Below are 19,600 nucleotides of genomic sequence, written 5' to 3' on the forward strand. Positions count from 1 at the left end.
AATAGAGGAATAGAAAAGTAGATCTTAGCATCTTTGGAGTTTAAGCACATAAAGGTAGTTGGACCATGACTGGTACTGTGATTGCAGCGCTCTTCCCAGAATCCTTAAGTATTATGATGCAATAATATACAAGAATATGTACAGTATATATATATTTTATGGTAGAAATTGTGAAATATGATCTTTAAGGAAAGCCCTTGTAACTGTAGCTTAGTCAAAAGCAAGTTATTATTTTGATTTGTTTAAAACCTTCAAACATTGTAATGTAGTCTAATAAAAGTAAATCCTCTAAAATAAACATTTTTATATACAGCTAAGATCCAGTCCCTCTAACAGTAATTACCAAACATCATCCATTCTGCTTGTTTTCCAACATTGCGAAATGGAAGTGATTCATGTTTGTCCTCCATTTGTTTCTAATGAGGCACGGCATGGTGTTCTACTTAACATCCTGACTTTTTGTGTTGATCTCAATCTTGAATTTAATACATTGAAACCAGAAAAACAAAAACTACTGTTCCAGCAACACCCACAGTATTGATGTCATTTCCAAGACACACATGTGATTAAGGGATCCTCTGAGTTTGGGATTCCTGGTGTAATATTTTCCCACTGGTGTGATGTTTTCCAGACCGAATGGTTTTCAGTTTTTGAGTCACTGACATTAAAAGCATTTATGGCCCCTGATGCCTCTTTCTCACGTTTTTTGCCCTCTGGCTTTTGTTCCTAATGTCAATTGAAGGCTTCTCGGCTGCTTCAGGACAGTAAAGATAAGCCAACCTCACTGGTGGTCAGAGAGACATGTCCGACCCCATCTGCACAACAACAGCAGCACCTACAGCACCTACAGCAGCAACAACAGCAACAACAACAGCAGCAACAACAACAACAACAACAACAACAGCAGCAGCAGCAGCAGCAACAACAACAACAGCAACAGCAACCTGTACCTTTACCATCACAACCTGCCAAGCCTGTAGAGCAGACCAAGGTCGATACCATTACACCAGCTGTTCAGCAACAAGGTAATGATTCAGCATGATTTTCTAAGCTGCACAATGACTCCCTGTGGAACACCTTAATGTTTTGGTTAATAAACTCTTGAAATGATTAGCTACTGGGACAGTTAGTCTGGTAGCAGTTTAAAAACTGCGTTAAGCACAACTTCTCACCTTGACGTGGAATCTATAACGTTATCTCTGCTCTCATTGATTTGGTCAACTCTTGAGTGGATAGGAAAATCAATGCTGATATTTATAAACTGTAATTAAGAACTAGTTGATCTTACTTTTTAATACTTATAATAGTATAAGTATGCATAAAAATACCTTTTGGCAAACACCATTTACTGTAGAAGGGTCGTATACCAGTAGTGATTAGGGAACATCATGGTTATGAGGTGGTCAACGAGTTTGACACGTTATATCCCATCAACTTTGGCCACCTTACATAAGCCATTTGCAAACACAAAGTTGGGACATTTACATTTTCCAGAGGGGCTGTATGTGTCAACGCAAATGTCTGAGTCAGTTAAATGTTGGAAATTGCCTGTCGCTCATTGTAATTAGCTCATGTGAGAATACAAAAGGAAAATTCACTGCGAGTGAGTGGCCGTCTTGATGATGAGTGATGGAGGTAAAATTAAAAAAATAAAAACCCGACAAATATCTCAGGTTGAAAAAGAAGACGCAGGAGAAGATGACAAGATACGACAGCTTTTGATGACAAGTTGTGACAATGGAGCCGCTGTGCTGTAAACAAAATCTTGATTTCCACAGTTGAATTATACGCCATTTGTCATTTCCTCATGCAGCAGCTATAGTCCTCTCGCTGAGCACATACTGAGTACTTGTGCCTCATAAATGTTGACATAGATCAGTCTCTAAAGTGATTTTTGTCCTAACTGTTTGAAAAAATAGTTATAATGCTGTGTTTCTTGTAAAATGAAACATTCTGTAAACCACAAATTGCTGTTTATGGGCAATGAGTTGGGTGTGATGTGTGGAACACTTCTCAGCACCAGAGCAGGAAACTATTTTGGTAATCCACTGTCTGCAAAGTTTCTGTTGGTTTGTATTTTTACTGTAGAAAAATGTGACGTTTAAAGAAAGAGCCTCTCGAGAAAAATTTGGTTTTGTTGAGTTGGTCAAATGTCAACTGTGCTGTATACTAACAGACATTCAGAGAAACTGTCTCTTCTCTGTAAATGCAGATGTTTGCTCCAGGAATGACAGCTGGCAGAATCGCTCCATTTACACAAATTAACTTTGAGAATGTGACCCACTGAGACACAAAATATAAAAATAGCTGTTCAGTTTTAGTTCTACAACAGCTGCAGTAAACTTTTCCACCTCTGCAGTGTTGATTATTCATGCTACGTGTCTAGAGCTAGAACTATGTCCGAAAATTCACCCTGACAGCCTCTCTGGCAGCTGGCTGCAGTATATGTTGTACACCCCACCTCCCCCATGTGCGGGGGTGGGACATGGATCAAATAAAGATGTCAAAGTACACATCAAATAAGTGTTTCACGATTACAGTTTCTGTCAGTTTAGGTTGTTGTTATCACACTGATGTTTGTTCAAATGGTCATTTTTCCAGTAAGTTTGGTTTTATTTTGTGATTCAATGGAATGATGAAGGACTTAAACATCATGATTCACAGCTAAGACTAACTTCTGATTGTTTGAGTCTGTATTGGCGAGACCTTGATACAGTATCGTCCATGTGTAGTTACAGGGACTGCTTTATAAAGTTACATGGTCAATTTACCACTAGTGTGCAGACGCTGTTTTGAATTGAACCAGCATTCCGACATATGTATGGGTTTTTATCTGAGTGTGTACATTATGCTGTGAAAATCCAGATCTCTTGGATTTAAATGTGGCCTTTTGAAGGGATTTGGCCACTCTGGTAAAGATCATAAAAATCAGGATGTTTCGACTCAGGTATAAAAATATCCACACCCCATGCGTGGGCCCCAGATATCTGTGCTACGCCCCTGCAGTCGTGTCTTTTGGCTGGTTTGACTCTTTAATGAGTGGTCACAGGTAAACTGGTTGCAGTGGCTGGGACATAAAGATTGATGGTGGAAACATGTGGTCCTGCAGCAGCAGCAGCCTGTGGAGGCTCAGAGCTGCTGTGGGAGGAAACAGGAGGCGGGTCCTGGGTCAAAGCGACGCTGCAGCGTGAAAACCCCCGATCAGACCTGACCAGCAGCGGGTCGGTGTGTGTCTGTGGGACCGTTGTTACAGAGACCAGCTCAAAACCAAAGCAGACGCGTTCACTGTCTGTGCGCAGCCGAAGTTGATGGGGTAAGAAAACTGTTCTCATTCAGCGCTGGAGGCTTTTAGAGGACAAAGCATGGCGGGTGTTTACTTTCGCTTTGTGGTTGTCGACATGTGAGGGCGGATACATGATGCGTTCACGGACCGACAGTGGGTCACTCACACTGGACGGATATGGCCAATCCATTGTCTGCGTGTTAAATAGTTAGCGTTACGTTTAGTTTAGCACCCGACGCTTCAGTGTGTGATCATAAGAAGACAAATAACTTATTATACAGTGAATTAAAGCCGTAGTTCAGTCAAAAGTTTCCAGATATTTCACCAGTTTAAATATCAGGGTTGACTGTGACTACAATTATAAAGGTGAGTTAACCAGCATTTAACTTTCTCCACAGTGAATAAATCTTCAACCGGACCAGAGATACTCACAATCTCCTCCTGTGTTTTGAAATCTTACCTGGAATTCAATTCTGGATCACAACTAATAATGAATTTAATGCATTTGAAGGTTTTGATCCTGTGAGGAAAACTGCAAATACTCAGATTTGAGAAACTAAATTGATTGTTTGGTATTGTTCAGTGCTGGGCATGGACATTATTAACCTCTAACTGACTTAAATCGTTCCTTAATCGTAAACAAGGTAAAGGTTTGAAATCATCGGGATATTGATTTTAAGTCATATCACCGAGCCTGAGTATTGTTTTGAAGTTCAAAGAATGACTCGGAAAATGTATTAAAAGGCTGGTAATTACCGTTGTTAAATTAGTTATTGATCGATTGACAACAAACAATCTTTATGTGATAGTGTACCGTCACATATGACAAGGAAATCATCAAATGTTTGGATTTGTGACGTCTGGCTTCTTGCTTTGTGTTTTCAAAATGACAAAAATGATTAATTGTCTAATTATCCCTGATGTCATTTCAAACTGACCTCAGCAGTGACCATTCTTCACAGAGGACATGCTGTTAAATATTAACCGCACTGTGTTATATTCATGTCTCGGTCAGGAGGGGGCTCGACCAAGAAGCCGTCCGCTGCACCTGGGACTCCACCTCCAGCTATGACCTCAGGAAATGAGAGCGAGGTACCCAGCGTGACGGGCAGCGCTCCGCACAACGGGGAAAACAAACTGCCACAGGCCATCGTCAAGCCCCAGGTCCTCACACATGTCATCGAAGGCTTTGTCATCCAGGAAGGCGCCGAGCCGTTCCCGGTCTGTGTAAGTGCCTGATCTCAGTTCTACCAGCAGGGAAACATGATGAACAACCTGAAGCCACTGCACCTCTTCAGTGTACATGCCTGCAGGGAGCTGTCAGCAGGCAAACACAAACCCTGTCACCTAGTAGTGATCACTCACAGCCTGTGTTTGATTCAGTCATTAATTTTAGTCAGGTAGAACTCTGAAGATGGATGAAAGTGTTTGTCTAATGAGCTTCATCACTGTCTCTCAGTTACTTTACCTTAAGGCATCGGAATCCTTCTTTACTCCATGTCGTCTCCCTTGAATATGACGTTAGTGTTTCATCATCGCATCTTTAACAGCTCAAAAACAATGAATTTAAATTCAACATTTTGTTCAGGTGCATTGTAATGTTTAATGTGATTTAGACTTTGGGCTCACTGCCTCCTCCTGGACATTTCGTGTAAATGCTCACTCTAAAGGTAAAGAGCTAAACAAACAGAAATAATATAGTTTATATTCAGCAGGAAAGATCATAGCATCTGGAAGTTATATGATGACTTGAGGATGTAGTGAGGATTGTCCACCAACCAGAAGTTTGGTGGTTCAATCCCTGTCTCCTCCAGTGTGCATGTCAAAGTGTCCTCGGGCACTGGACCCCCATATAGCCCGGTGTCTTTACCTTCAGTGTATAAATGGTGTGTGGAAGGAAAAGCGCAGTGTATAAAGCTCTGTATGTGTGTTTGTGTGTGTGATTAGGTGAATGTGACTAAAACTTTATTATCAAAATAATGACAGGTCATTTTCTCTTGATGATTGATATTTAAGCTATAAAATATATACCCATGCAGATTAGTCTTTGACAGTGATGTTGTTCAGTTAAGGTGGTCCAACTTCACTTCAGTTTGTATTTCAACCCTTCTTGCTTTGTTTCTTTTTTCCTGGAGCTTGTACCGTTTTATTCACAGTTGTAATTATTTTCTACACCAGGTGGAGCGTCTGCCCATTCTCATCGACAGCCCAAAGAAGCTGGATCATCAGCTCTCCTCCGACCCTGACAAAACTCCGGTCAGCAACGCAGCAAATACAGACTCCGAGCCAGAGGACATGAACCAGCCAGGTGAGCCGAAGAGAATCCCACAAGTACACCAGTGTGTGTATATCAGTTTATGAGCGTGCTGAAGAAACTCAGCGTGCTCCAACACAACCTCGACAATTTTATTTGTACTACTTTTAAGGTTTATAAATGTACTGTGTATCAACAGTACACCCATCTGTTCTTAACTCACATTTAATGTAGATACAATTACTGGAGGTACAGACTCTAAAAGATCATGAGCCTCTGAGATGAAGGATGATGGTGCTGTACTCAATGCTCTCCTTTTTGTGTCTCATTCTCATCTCATGCTTCTGCATCTCTTCACCCAATCCTGCGTGTCTCTGTCTATTCATGTGTGTCTCATGGTTATATATCGTTTCTTCCTCCACAGACAAAGAACCAGAGCCGAAGCTGACATGTGAATACTGCGGCTGGGTCGACTTTGCCTACACCTTCAAGGCCTCGAAAAGATTCTGCTCCATGGTTTGTGCAAAGAGGCAAGTCATTTGTTTTATATTTTGCTATTATTTAAACAATCAGCTGCTGCTTTTTGTTAATGAAAACTGCAATGAATCTTTGTGAACAGGTACAATGTGGGCTGCACAAAGCGGATAGGCCTTTTCCGTCCAGAGAGGAGTAAACCAACCAACCGCTGGCGACGAAGATCTCAGGGTCGTTCCAGTGTGGAGGCTAAGAAGCAGGTAGAACACACAACTCAACCAACACACACACACGCACACACACACACACACACACACATTCAGTCCTTCCATGCTGTAAAACTTCCTCATCAACACTTTACCTCCCATTACATACTGCCTCTCCTGCACATTTTGTACTCCGCACTTTTCACACCTCATGCCTTTTAATGAATTGAAGCATCATTTGTGCCGGTGCCTGATCATCTCCCTCTGCCTTTAAAGGGTCATTACGTGCTCTATGATCCTTGTCAACCTTTATTGGTGACCGTTAAAAACGGGAAACTGTCGGTTAAGATTTTCTGCCTCCTGCGCACGTTATTCAGACAGTTTTTACCTCTTTGATTTTTCTAAAGTCTTTGAAATTACAGTATTTAATGCTGAAAAATATGTTTTGGCTTAAGGACAATCTTTTCAAGCCCAAATATTTCGAGTTATATAATGTCTCAAGGGTTCAGTCTGGAATATCCAGTTGGGGTTGCTTTTGTCTCATGTCTGGACCAATTTGTGAGTTTTATAATCAAGAAGGTTCAGCACCCGACAAATGAATCATTAAGGCTTTGGTATCAGTCCAACACTCATATCAACTCCCTGCAGGTGTATATAGTCATTTGAAGCTGTTGTACAGTATAAATCTTACTTAATACCCCTTAAATCTTTCTGTGACTTACATTATGTCCCAGGAGTGTTTAACTGATGAGCCGTTCATTTCTCAAAATGTAGATCCTTGACGTCAAACCTGAATGTTTCCCCTTTTCAGAAGCTTTCCCAGTTGCCACAGCAGACACAAGGGGGCTCTGTGTCCTCGCCACATCCCTCGCAACCCAGTCAGGAGGAGTCCAGCCCGTGCTCGGACATGTCCAGCTACGAGGAGCCACCGTCTCCCCTATCACCAGCCAGCTCAGACCCCCTCGCTCCGACCCCGGCCCCGGCTCAGGTCCCCGTTCGCCGGCAACCGAGCAGGGCCTCGGACCAGGAGGGTGGCGCTGGGAGAGATGCACCTTCACTCTGTCAGCGGTTCTTGCCCAACGACCCCACCAAGTGGAATGTTGAAGAAGTTTACGAGTTCATTTGTTCACTGCCAGGTTAGTTTTTCAGGAAGTGCATTCATCAATGTTCTGAATCAATCACTTGTCTATTTTTGCCTATGAATCCTGTTCGACTGTGTTGACACAAGCCTGTTTTTCCTGTTCACGCAGGTTGTCAGGAGATCGCGGACGAGTTTCGGTCTCAGGAGATCGATGGACAGGCCCTGCTCCTGTTAAAGGAAGACCATCTCATGAGCACCATGAACATTAAACTGGGGCCTGCACTCAAGATCTTTGCACGCATCAACATGCTTAAAGACTCATAGCAGTAAAGTGTGTGTATTGATCTCTCTCTCTCTCTGTGTGTGTGTGTGTGTGTGTGTGTGTGTGTGTGTGTGTGTGTGTGTGTGTGTGTGTGTGTGTGTGTGTGTGTGTGTGTGTGTGTGTGTGTGTGGGCGGGCACAGGGCAGAGGATGTGTCACTGTAGCACTGACAGCACAGAGTACTGACTGCACTGTGACTTTGCCTTCTCTCCACGACTGGACTGGTGCTCTTCAGAATCTCACTCCAACTGGACTCGACTCCACAAACTGCTCATGTTTAACAACCACGTGACCGTTGAAACTGGAACTGATGCTGTTCTATTTACGATACTTATGGCTACTATGGTGTTGCATTAATATCCGGACCAAAACGAGTGCTTCGTCTGGCTCATCTCCCCCATCCCTCTGTGTTCTCAGCAGGATGTTGCCTGTACAGTGTATGGGCGCTGTGACAGCAGCCTTTAAACACCACCAGAAGCACAACAAAGAAACAGCCAAAAAAAACCACAAATTAGCTGCAGCCACAGTGAGAGTTGTGCCAAATTGTGAAGCATGGATTCCTATATAGATGAGTATATGAATATACTTGATGTGACAGGTTGATATCTGATCCAGAGTCAGGGTTGGAAAATGGTTTCTGAAACACTTTTTATCTTATTTGTTGACATTGTTTTCATATCCTGATCCTGAAAAATTAAATTACGGGACCCTCACAGAACTGTAATAAACAAAACCAATAATTCATTCATGCCGAGTGAAATGATTGGCTGCTGTCCCTGTCTGTCACTTACCTGCCCATGCCCTCACTGCCCATGGCCAGAGTCAAGTTGGTGAGTCACGAAAACATTCGGTTTCTAGCGGCTGTCAGACTGCTTTGATGAGAGGGCTGATGGGAGGGGGTGCAGCCTGCTCTTGTTAGTTTCTCCAGACCTACCAACCTTAGCTCTGATGCAAGTGCAAATGATGCTGGACACTTTGCAACTGCTCTCAGTTCCACCAGACTTCAGGTGGTGCGGCTCACACTGTGATCAGATTTCAACCTGGTATATAAAGCCCATCAGGAGATGAGGAGCAACATGCAACAAAGAACATTGAGGTTTATGGTCAGCACCCTAAACCCAGAGGGGCCGGTGGAGGCTCCTGGTCGGCCAGATTCAGGAAAAAGCGAAGTGATGGATCACCCAACTAAAGCTCTTCCTGTTCAAGCTGCCCATTACAAACCTTCAGATGACTCGTACTGCTTTCATGTGCCTTGCTGTGCTTTAGCATTTTAAGATGTGATCACTGTGCAGGCGGAGTTAAGATAAGAGAAGCACTGGTTGTGGAGGAGGGCAGTGGCTAACAGGCTTTTATCAAATGTCTTGAACCTGATAACGCATCTGAACACAGATCACATGATAACAGCAGGTGTAAATAGGGCAGTTAAACTCAGTGGAGACAATAAGCCTGAAAGAACAAGAGGTGATGAAGTGTACGACAAACTGTTCAGTTGTGTGTGGGTCGGGTTACGCTGCAACGTTCGTTGGGAAATTGCAGCATAAGACACACGAGTGAAATCTGAATTTATCATTATGTTATTATACATGTTATTTGTACAGTTTTGTTAGCGTTTGAATGAGAGAGAAGTGGGAACAGAAGACGGCGATCATTTTTAATTTGCTCATTCTAATTCAGTAGGTGCCCCTTTGCCTTTTTCTCAACAGCACTCCCACTGTTTTGGAATATAAAGCTTGAATGCAGAGAATTGATTCAAGCAGCTTCTTTTGTGACCGATTTTTCTCTCCAGGAATTTGCAAGTTTTCCCCCGTAGATTCAAACTGATTACAAATGATTTTTGTCTCTGTTTCATAGGACACTAAGTTGTATAAAAACTAATCTGGGTGTGCTACGCTCTACATATCCCTGCTTTTGGCACTTATTTTCTTTTTCATTTGCTTTAAGGTTATGAGACACATTAAGTGAGAGTCGCTTCTGTGCAGTAATTCAAACGAGTTTATTTGTACATAGCAGCTCCAGTAAGGAAAGAAACTGTAACTAAGTGTGAAACTGACATTTTTTCTAAGTTATCCTTGTTATTTTAAAACAGAAATTTATTGGTGTTTAATATTTTGAAATATGCAAATATATAAATATGGCCCCGGAGTTGTTTTTTAATGCTTTTTTTTTTTCTAATGAAAATATGATCATATCTATTTGTGTTCTGTGGCTGTGATGGAAGGTCAACTTTTTTAGATACTGCTTTGTTTAATGCTCGTATTTATCGAAATGGTTTGTTACACAACATTTTGCAGTTATAAATAATTTGCAGTACATTTCTGTCTTGGGACATTTTTTGAGTGTGTGGATGTAGAAAATACAAATATATATATATTATAAAAAAGGGGGAAATTATTATTATTATTAAGTATTTTCAGGCTTTGGCCTGTATTTGTTATATGTTACTTTCTTCTTTAAGTTCCACATATGCAGGTAAACCACAGAGTTTTGAGATTTGAGCCATCAAATGTTTGAATGTTTCTATCATTGATCAGGTAAAAAAGTTCTGTCAAGTAAAATCAAATCTTCAAGTATTTTAGAACATGTTATAGTATTTAAATGAGATGTACTTGAATTTGGACACTTACGGGGAGATTTAACAAAGTACTAAAACGTATTAAAACTACAATAACATTCTAGTAATAAAGGGTGAAAATCAGAACAAACAATAATAGAAAGTCTCTATAGCACATTTCTCCACCAAGGTCCAACAGTTCCAATCTCACAATGTAAAAGAAAGTGCTAGAAAAAATTCCTGGTTTTGCCTCTTTGTCAAAACCGAGCTTTGATGACTCTGATTGTCTGTAGTTTACCTGCTGACAAATAAACCAACCTCAGGACGGGGGTGAAAACAAACCCTCCTCGCTCTGTGGAGGTAACTAATATTCTAACAAAACTACAACACAACTACAACATATAAATAATTTGAGTTTGTGCAGAATTGTTTGAAATGATTCAATCCGTTGACTAAATTGTGAACACAAACACAAATCACCTGACAATCCAGGATGAGTCTACAGAGAGTCATAGAAAAACACACTTGTGGTGCAGGTGAGTGAAGCAGCACAATAAACTAGCTGTGTATGAATTCAGATCATGTGCAGCTCCTGTATCAGAGCTGCAGAGACACGTGGGACATGTTATCTTTGTTATGACTGTTCAGCAGCAGTTTGTCTCCACTGTACCACAGAAGAAGAACAAACCCGCTGCTTTGATTCACGATCGGACCGAACCATACGATGACGACGCTTTTTAAAATAGCTTTACGAATAAATGAAAAAATCGGACATGCGACGTGTTGATAAACCTAAAGTTCGTAAAAAAAAAAAAAAAGTTCGTCAAATACTGATTGGATCAAGTATGGATGAGTTAACCGTCTAATTCTATTCAAGTTCCCCGTATTCGTGCGAGAATGGTTCGGTCCGGGTGTGAACGTCATCATTGGAAACCAGACGTTTTCAGTTGAAGCGGGAAGATCAGGTAAGTTTAACCGTCTGTCAATTAATTAACTTTTAATGAGTTTTATGAGTCAGAGTGACCCGCACATGAATATATTCACTACTGATCACATGTCCTTCAGCTCACATGACGCGTGTGAGTCTTATTTCACAACTCATTACCAGTGAGAAGGAGAAATATGTATATATAATACGATGCTAGCTAGCTTTGAGCTAACTGACCTCTTTATATACAGTCTATGTAACTGACATATTCCTTTCTAGCTAGCGAACCAAAGCTAGATCAACAGAAGAAAACTCAGAGTAGAACAGTATAAACTGAATACACTGATGTACATATGACAATATTTCCTCGTGAGTTTGATTTTCTTTATCTAGTGTGTTAGTGTGGCTCGTCCCAAACATTCCAGAGTCACAGCTGAAAGTGTTATAAAGATGCTGCATGAAGACGAGGAGCCAATTCTTGGTCTTGATTGTGAAATGATGATTGAGTAAAAATGAACGAGCTGGAACGAGCATCCCTCCAATAAGAGAAGAACAAGAAGCCACAACATCCTGAGGTGCTGCATGTAGTTCACTATATATATCACAGATCACTACTACATGTAGTGGCACATGTAGTAGTAGTAGTACTACAGGTTGAGTGGTGCTAGCACAGTGAACTGGAGGAGACCAAAACAAGAGTTTCCTCAGTGATGTTGTCACTGATGAACATATCTCAGGATGTTGTGGCGGCTTCTTGTTTGTCCCTGAGTGGAGTGATGCTCATATATTACACTGTACATCAGATTATTATGAGGTTGAGGTGAAGCTATAGTTTAAACTATTGTATACAGATTATTTATGTATGATTATTTTCTTCATCAACCAGTTTGTTGTCAGAAACGTACGTCACAGTTCCCCAGAGCTTGAAATGACACCATCAAATGTTTTCTTTTGTCCCACAGACAGTAAAGACCTCGTGGCTATCCTGTTTCTTATTTGAAACAAAGAAAAGATCAAAATCAATTCAGTGACTATTTTAGTAATTTTTCAAAGTAATAATTGGTTGTTGATCTGTTCATCAAATCATCAATTAATCATCTAATGCTGTTTCTCTAACTAAGTGATTTGGTGAACAACCAGTTTCTTTAAGTTGTGTCTTTCTTATGATTCACTGTTTGAAATGATTAGACTGTTGCTGAAATGGCAAATCAAGGGGACAAGGCGGCTGATGACCTTCCCCGTCTGGAAAAACGTGAGTCTCCTCCAGGTATGCAGCTTTATTATAGCACTTATTGTTTTTAAGGCACGTTCAGGGACCATTAGTGATTGAAGTATCAGCACGGTGGCAGTTTTAATTATCTGTGGGTGGGTGTCCTGTCTGTTGTGTCAGAGAGCCCACCCACCACCTCATCATCCGGTCTGATGGAGCTGGAGAATCGTATTTCCAGCATGAAGCTTGCACACGAGATCACAATGAACAGAGAATTATGCTTCAAACTCCAGGAGACTCCCATGGACAGGCAAGACAAACTCCACCTCAGTAACGTGGCCCTGGTTACTCTTGTCTCTATTTACCGGTGTTCTTTCCAAATGTGCTTCTCTCTGTAGTTTGGTGAACAGAGAGACGGAGTTCAATAAACGGGCCTTTTGGGAAGCCCTCCAGGAGCAGCTGAACTCTGATCCTCCCAACTACACTCATGCTGTCACTGTGCTGAAGAAGATCAAGATTGTAAGTCAAAAACTGAATTATATGATATGATCAGTGATAAACATAATATTATACAATCTAATCATCACTTCCCATCATTTGTCAATTTTGGTTTGTTACACTTTATTTGAAGCAGGACAGTAATGGAACGTCTTAAAAAGTGAACATTAACATCGAATAATGGCAGAAGCTATTAAAATAATGAGAAAAATGCTCATCTTCTCTTCAAGTTTTACTCAAACGAATCAATAATCAACCATATCAACCAATCTCTACATTAAAATTCATCATTAAAATGTTCAGGGTTTTTCTATCTGAAAAGTTCAGATAAAATACTGAAATACTTTTGCAGCAGTTGCCAAACATACTAACCTGAGTAATAGCTTGTGGTTTATTTCACCTGTTGAATTCACTGACTGGTGAATGGAGATGGAGCAGAGACACATGGCTGGTTTTAATTTGGACAGCTGCAGTGAAAATGATGCCATAAAATCTCTTTAATGTGCAGCTTCTGATAATATGTTTTTTATTATTAGATAAAACGTCTTTGTAATAATCCAGAGGACACATGCTCACATTCACCTTGAAGCATAAACCAAAAGTTTCTTTGCGTGTATATAAACTGCACCTGCATCCATGTCTCCCATTAGACCCTTCAGTCGCTGGTGCTGCCCCAAAACATCAGACAGAGATCTCAGATAGATGAGGTCCTGGACATGGAGCTGATCCAGCAGGAGGCCGATCACGGGGTGCTGGACCTCCACAGGCTGATGCGCTTCATCATTAACACCATGGCGTCTCACTGTGCCCCATATGAAGACCAAGAGATTCAGGCACTGAGCGACCTGAAGGACCCTGTGGAGCTGCTGAGGTGACGGTCAGATTAAAGCCATTTTTTCAGAATAAGCTTAAAGGAGACACATGATGCTTTTTACAGTTTTTCTTTCCTCTCGTGTGTTTTACAGGTATTTCATGTCAAAGTTCTAAATAGTTAGAAAGCTCAAAGTGTGCAGTAAAGGGAGCTCCTCGCCCCCACAGAAAACACTGCTCCTGAAACACCCTGTCTGCAGTACAGCAGATATCTCGATGGCTGATATTTGCATAATGCATGCCTGGCAAATACTTTACCTGGAGGAAGGTCTTAAAGAGAAAGCAGCTAAAACCAAGTATTTCAGACAGAGACTGCAATGAGGAGACGCAGCAATCTCAACTTTAGAGCATGTGAACCTTTTTAAGTGAAAACACAAATCAAAATTATGAATCTGAATATGAGCATCATGTTTCCTTTAAGCCTGATAATCACTAAACCCAGATTATTTGAACCTTATTAGACTTCTGCCATGTATTAATCCCTGCGCTTGCAATTTATCTTCAGATAAGGTCTCATGCATCTACTTTATATTTCCACTAACACATAATGTGGTCGCGCTTTTGCATTTAATGCTTTGACTCTGGAATCGTGCCCTATATACTAAAAAAAGCATTTATTCACTTTGTGGGTTATAAAGTTATTGTTCTGTTGTCTGCCCTCTGTCCCTTCCTCTAGTGCTGCACAAATAAAGTTTGCTTGTTTGCATGCTGGTGTAGTTTTTAGATAACACCTTCCAATAATGTTCACCCAAACATGACCCTCCTCCATCGCTGTCCTCTCAGGAACATCATCCGTGTCTTAGAGCTGATGCTAAGAGGCATGTTAAACTTTCTGAGGCCTTTTCTGCTGCAGCAGTCCGTGCAGTACAAGAGGGATGCATTCCAGAAGATCCTGGACATGCGGCCCGGTGAGTGTGAAGGACGTCACTCCAGTGCGTTTAAACCTCGTTTCCCCTGGCTGCTGCGATGCGAGTGATAGATGCTAAAGGTGACTTTGTGAGTGTGGGATTTATGATCATCGGCCGTTCCAGTTTTTCAATTTAAAAATAAATGTTGACCCTTGTCGCTCCGCAGTGCCGTCCTGCCATTTTTCAGTGTCTCACAGATTGGGTGTAGAGCCGCACCGCCAATCGCTGATGAACTGTGGCTGTTTGGCTCCAATAATATTCTGTGTGAGTACAGCTGTGTAATCACAGTCGCTGGCAAAGTGACAAACTGACAAAGTCATGTTGGCTCAGCTACTAAATATCCTTCATGACAAACTATTAGTCATCTGACTCCATCCTCCAAGATATATATCATTAGCAAATTCATTACTTTGGCTGACAAGTCAAATATTGCCATATTGAACAGTTATTTTATCATTAAGTATTTAATTATACTTGATACCTGATTATTTGTTTCAGTCTTTAAAATGTCAGAAAATAAGGAAACATTATCCCAGAGCCTGAGGTGAAATCTTCAAACTGTAAAGTACTCTGTTTTTTTCTTTTATACGAGAAAATGATCGCATTGGGAAAAGCTGGAACCAGAGTTTTGTAGTGATGTTGGTCCAAAAAAGGCTGAAACATTATGAAATAACATTGTTATCTTTCTTCTGTTGGACTCATTTATAAATAAAATAATAATTTCAGCTCTTAAGCAGAAGACTAATTTCCTTCAGATGGCAATTGTGTCCAGGCGGAACAGAAACTCTTTTTGCCAGTTAGAATGACTCAGACCCTTTCAATATTTTCTGCTCATGAAACCGAGAAAACATTGATTGTACGTCTGTTATTCAAATCAAACAAACCAGAGCCTCTTTTCCCCCTTTAGCAAAATATCAAAGATGATCCAGGCCTTTCTACACAGCAGTAATTCTGTGACTCTGCAATTTATATATCTTCTTTATCATATTAACATTTATTAACAGTATTTATGTCTTTTTTAATACAACTGTTTTTTCCAGATATTCTGGATAATACCACCGCTTGGCTTCAGGCAGCTGCATCAGAGTCAGATTCTCCCAGTCCTGATGGCCATGGTCCCGTCAACGACATCCTCAACCGTGCCTACGTGCGTCTGCTTCACTGGGACCCGCAGGACCGGAAATATCCTGAGGTCAGCTGCAGCCTCACACACTACGCCTTTTTTTATTTGAATGATAATTTATTGATTATTCAGGTAGTATTAAGTCTGCCCACATACACACCCCTCCCCCTTACCCTGATGTGTTTTACAGCATGTGAAACATCAGAGCTCATGAGGCACAGTGATCCTCACTCTTTTGTGTCTGTCACACCCACACAGACCAGACACACGAAATCAAATAGCCCTTCGTTAACACCACCCAACACGTTTCAAATGACCTCATCTGAACTCTTTATAAAGTGGCTTTCTTCTCCACACTGTCACCTACAGATTAAAACTTTATATTTATGGATGTTTGCTACAATAAAAAAAAAAAGCCCTGGTAGATCATCAAAACATCCAGAAAGTTTTTACTGTACTCAGCAGGCAGGCTGAACTCAGTATACACCTCTTTAAAAAAAAACATTTGATAATGTTAATAACACAGAAAAATCATTTCCTGGCTCTGCCCCCTGATCCGGATCTGCATCAAAATGTACTGGGTTCTTTCCTGACCCATATCACATCCTTTTACCAAGTTTGGCGGTAATCTGTTTTACAGTTTTTGCATATTCCTGCTAAGAATCAAACAAACAGGTGAAAAATATATCTTCAAATATTTTCATCTAGACAAAGCTATTTTGTTTTGCTAGATATTTCCTCATGAATAACCACATGTGACCCTGACACAGACCGTGCTGATGAACAAACCTCGCCTGGACGCTCTGGGCCTGCGTCTCAAGATGCTGGTCCTGGAGGCGTCAGTGCTGCAGCTGACCAAGGCTCAAAGCGGGGATGCAGTTTTCTTTCTGCAGGAGTTTGTTGGTAAACTACGGCAGACCATCACTGCCTTGCTGGAGCACAGTCACACTAGGTAAGAGGGGGACACAGTGATGCATGTACTGGCTGTCAAGAAGAACGGGTATTGTATAAGTAGGAGAACCAACAGAGGTGACAGGAGGCAAGAGGCCTGTCAGAACAGATCCAGCTAACCTCATTCTTTCTGTTCAAGAGAAGCCCAGTCATGATTAGTGGATAAATGTGGAACAGCAGCCTGTTCACACTCTGAGCTGAGCTGCAGTAAAATGTAGCACAGGCCACTTCTTCCTTAATCCCCTTTATTAAAATGTAATTCTATTCAATCTGAATCTCCTTAGAGACCTAGATGTTATTCAAACCCAAATTTATTGACCTGTGTGAGTCCCAGGACTCTCATCAGTGCTTATAAATTGCCTGTGACCTAATACACATCTAATGAAGCCTGCAGGTAATATGTATGTTTCTGCTTTCTGGTTGCTGTAGGGACGAGAACCTGAAGGGGGCGCTTTTGGGGCTCGGGGAAAAAATTTTGCAGCAGGTGAACGACACTTTGAAGAGCCAGGGACAAGCGGCGCTGTCTCAGGAGAACCAGGATCTGCTGAAGGGACAAATATGTGACCTGTGGAAACACAACAACCCCGTCCGCACAGTCATAGGTCAGAGCCATCAGAGCATGAGACACTGATCAATACCTGAAGCACCAACAGGGGGAAATGCTATCACTCTATATTTTATGTTTACATTTCCATGTATTTATAGCTGGATATTACTGGTGGTTATTTAATTCAGGAAATGTTTTATATATGATAGAGAATACAAACCCCTCAAAGCTCATTACAAATTTTCATTATTAATGAATCCGACCATTAAAGGAGACATTATTATTCTGCTCATATTCAGGGTCATAATTTTAATTTGTTTTATGACTTGAAAAGGTTTACATGCTCTAATAGAGAACACTTTCCTCAGACTGTCCATCGCTGCAGCTCCTCTCTAATGCTGAACAAATGTTTATATTTGCAACCACTTGTTACATTAAATGTTAAAATCCACACGTCTTAGGAGCTGGTACCAGGAGATGTTCAGCATTTTTACCTCAAAATTGATTCAGTTCAATTAATTTTTAAATTGTAAATGCTCATATGTTATATATTAATTTTCAATTGTTGATTGTTTGATCCTGTGTTGAAAACTTTATTCAGGAGACCTCTGGTTGGTGGTCGTCATGTGTTCACTTTATATTTAGAAAATTCAGACATTTCATGTTGATTGAAAAAACCTGCTAAAACTGCATTTGAAATAGTTTTACATTTTGGTCCGTGGACCGTCACTCACATTGTGATTTTTATTCAACAAAAGAAACATGTGTTATGATGTCATTTAGCATCGGTTATCTCTGTCCATGTGCTTCACAAAACTGACTTTCTCTCTCTCTCCATCAAACACAGGAGAAAGGGTACAGGACTACCTCCGGGCCATGCTGCAGGCCGGTCCTGCTAAATTCAGACTTAAGTTGCCCGTCCCCCTGAGGCTGGTGAGAGCCAGCCTCACTGAGCTGGGGACGGCCTTTGGGCAAATCGTCCACTTCAACCAAGCGGTCTTTGGTCCCTTCTATACACCAATTGTCCAGAATCTGCAGTTCCCACCAGGAGAGGCCGAGGCCGGAGACAACTCGAGCTCGGCTGAGTGACCTGAAGTGACCTCAACAATTAATCTTGAAGGTTTGGTGTTAATACAGTGAACATTGATGTTAAAGGGAAAATCAGTTGTGAGATGTTGAAGCAACAGTTTAAAGCGTTTTCTTGGGTTCACTCGTTCAGACCTCCTCACGTTCAGCATGAGGAGCAGTTCTTATACGCACAAAACAATATTTCAAAGTTGTTATTTTAAAACTACAATGTGTTGCTGTAATATAAAAAAATATATACTATTATATTTTGTTAAAACTATAATATTGTGTAAAGACAAAAAAGAATAGGTCAGGCAATGAGTTATTATTATTAGAGTGTGGTGCAGTTTGTTGGGTGATTGTGTTAATAGGGTTTTGTTTGGTAGATTTTTAGGGCTATATAAATAAAACCTTATTGGTTGATTTGTTAACATGCTCAGGAAAAACAAAAAATATGGTCATCATTTTAAATAGTCTTTAAGATGTGTGTTAATTACCAAAGTTAGTTCTCTGTTGATTTCCTTAAAATCTCAAACCAAACACAGACTCAGTGTTTCCAGACCTGATATTAGTGAGGGGTGCGTTGTTATTGAACAGCTGCTTATTTGTACTTAAATCCCAAATTGAATAATTTAAATTCATTCATGCAGCCGTGTGCACATTGACGTCCAAACAAATAAACTTGCAGGTATCTGTAAATTTATCTGTTTAATCCTGCAAGTTCTGATGTGTTGTTCCTGAAGTTCCTAGAGGCCATTGGTTTCTATTCATTATGAAAATGATTTATCAGACTCTTACACTATCTTGTATGATCCATCACAGTGAACCAGAAGTTTATAAAAACGTTTCTCAGATTGACTTTATTGTTGTGCAGTGATGTCGTTTAAACACAGATTGATAAGAAGAGTCTGCACCTCATTATTAAATCACAAAAAGAATTAGATTTTAACTTAATAATTACAGACAATTGATGTTCGCTGTGATCGATTTTACGACAAAGTTTTAACAAAGTTTTATAGGGGGAAAAGTTGAACACAACAGCGAGTCAATGAGCACATTTTCATATTGTACAGAAATAAATACACACCACTGGTTACCTGCAGCAGTAAACAAACCATTAGCCAAAGTGTCATCTGCAGATCTTTAGCATAGAGGAATTGTATTAATTTGTATTAAACCGCCATCTTGAAGCTTGAACATTTAAATGCATGGGCACCTTTTAAAAACCCATAAGGTCTTTAACACTGTTTTTAACAAAATGAATAAAACAATTAATTAGTCTGCAACACCATAAAAAAATTAAACACAATTATTTGTCCAGGTTGGC

The 19,600-nt window shown here is 40.6% G+C and overlaps 2 protein-coding genes across 6 annotated transcripts in view; both read left to right on the forward strand.

Moving 5' to 3' along the window:
* Positions 1-9,931, forward strand: part of phc2b (polyhomeotic homolog 2b (Drosophila)) — a 32,150-nt gene extending 22,219 nt beyond the window's left edge. For all 4 annotated transcript variants that reach the window (XM_069533753.1, XM_069533754.1, XM_069533743.1 and 1 more), the window contains exons 9-15: positions 743-1,025; positions 4,299-4,510; positions 5,462-5,591; positions 5,962-6,067; positions 6,157-6,271; positions 7,029-7,353; positions 7,468-9,931. In XM_069533753.1, coding sequence (XP_069389854.1) covers positions 743-1,025; positions 4,299-4,510; positions 5,462-5,591; positions 5,962-6,067; positions 6,157-6,271; positions 7,029-7,353; positions 7,468-7,622 — 1,326 coding nt within the window. In that variant the 3' untranslated portion in view covers positions 7,623-9,931. The remainder of the gene's footprint in view (positions 1-742; positions 1,026-4,298; positions 4,511-5,461; positions 5,592-5,961; positions 6,068-6,156; positions 6,272-7,028; positions 7,354-7,467) is intronic.
* A 1,076-nt stretch (positions 9,932-11,007) lies between these two features.
* On the forward strand, positions 11,008-18,353 carry LOC109635596 (T-complex protein 11-like X-linked protein 1). 2 transcript variants are annotated; one of them, XM_020096894.2, is made up of 10 exons: positions 11,008-11,135; positions 12,287-12,365; positions 12,489-12,618; positions 12,707-12,827; positions 13,457-13,677; positions 14,460-14,584; positions 15,625-15,776; positions 16,478-16,659; positions 17,088-17,260; positions 18,053-18,353. In XM_020096894.2, exons 2-10 carry the CDS (start codon positions 12,299-12,301, stop codon positions 18,292-18,294), a joined length of 1,413 nt encoding a protein of 470 aa, XP_019952453.2. In that variant the 5' UTR covers positions 11,008-11,135; positions 12,287-12,298; the 3' UTR covers positions 18,295-18,353. The 2 variants fall into 2 exon arrangements, with proteins under 2 accessions (XP_019952453.2, XP_019952452.2); XM_020096893.2 differs by lacking the exon at positions 11,008-11,135 and adding an exon at positions 11,202-11,249.
* Positions 18,354-19,600: the final 1,247 nt, after the last annotated feature.

This window comes from Paralichthys olivaceus, chromosome 2, assembly GCF_024713975.1.
Source record: "Paralichthys olivaceus isolate ysfri-2021 chromosome 2, ASM2471397v2, whole genome shotgun sequence".
Taxonomy (NCBI): domain Eukaryota; kingdom Metazoa; phylum Chordata; class Actinopteri; order Pleuronectiformes; family Paralichthyidae; genus Paralichthys; species Paralichthys olivaceus.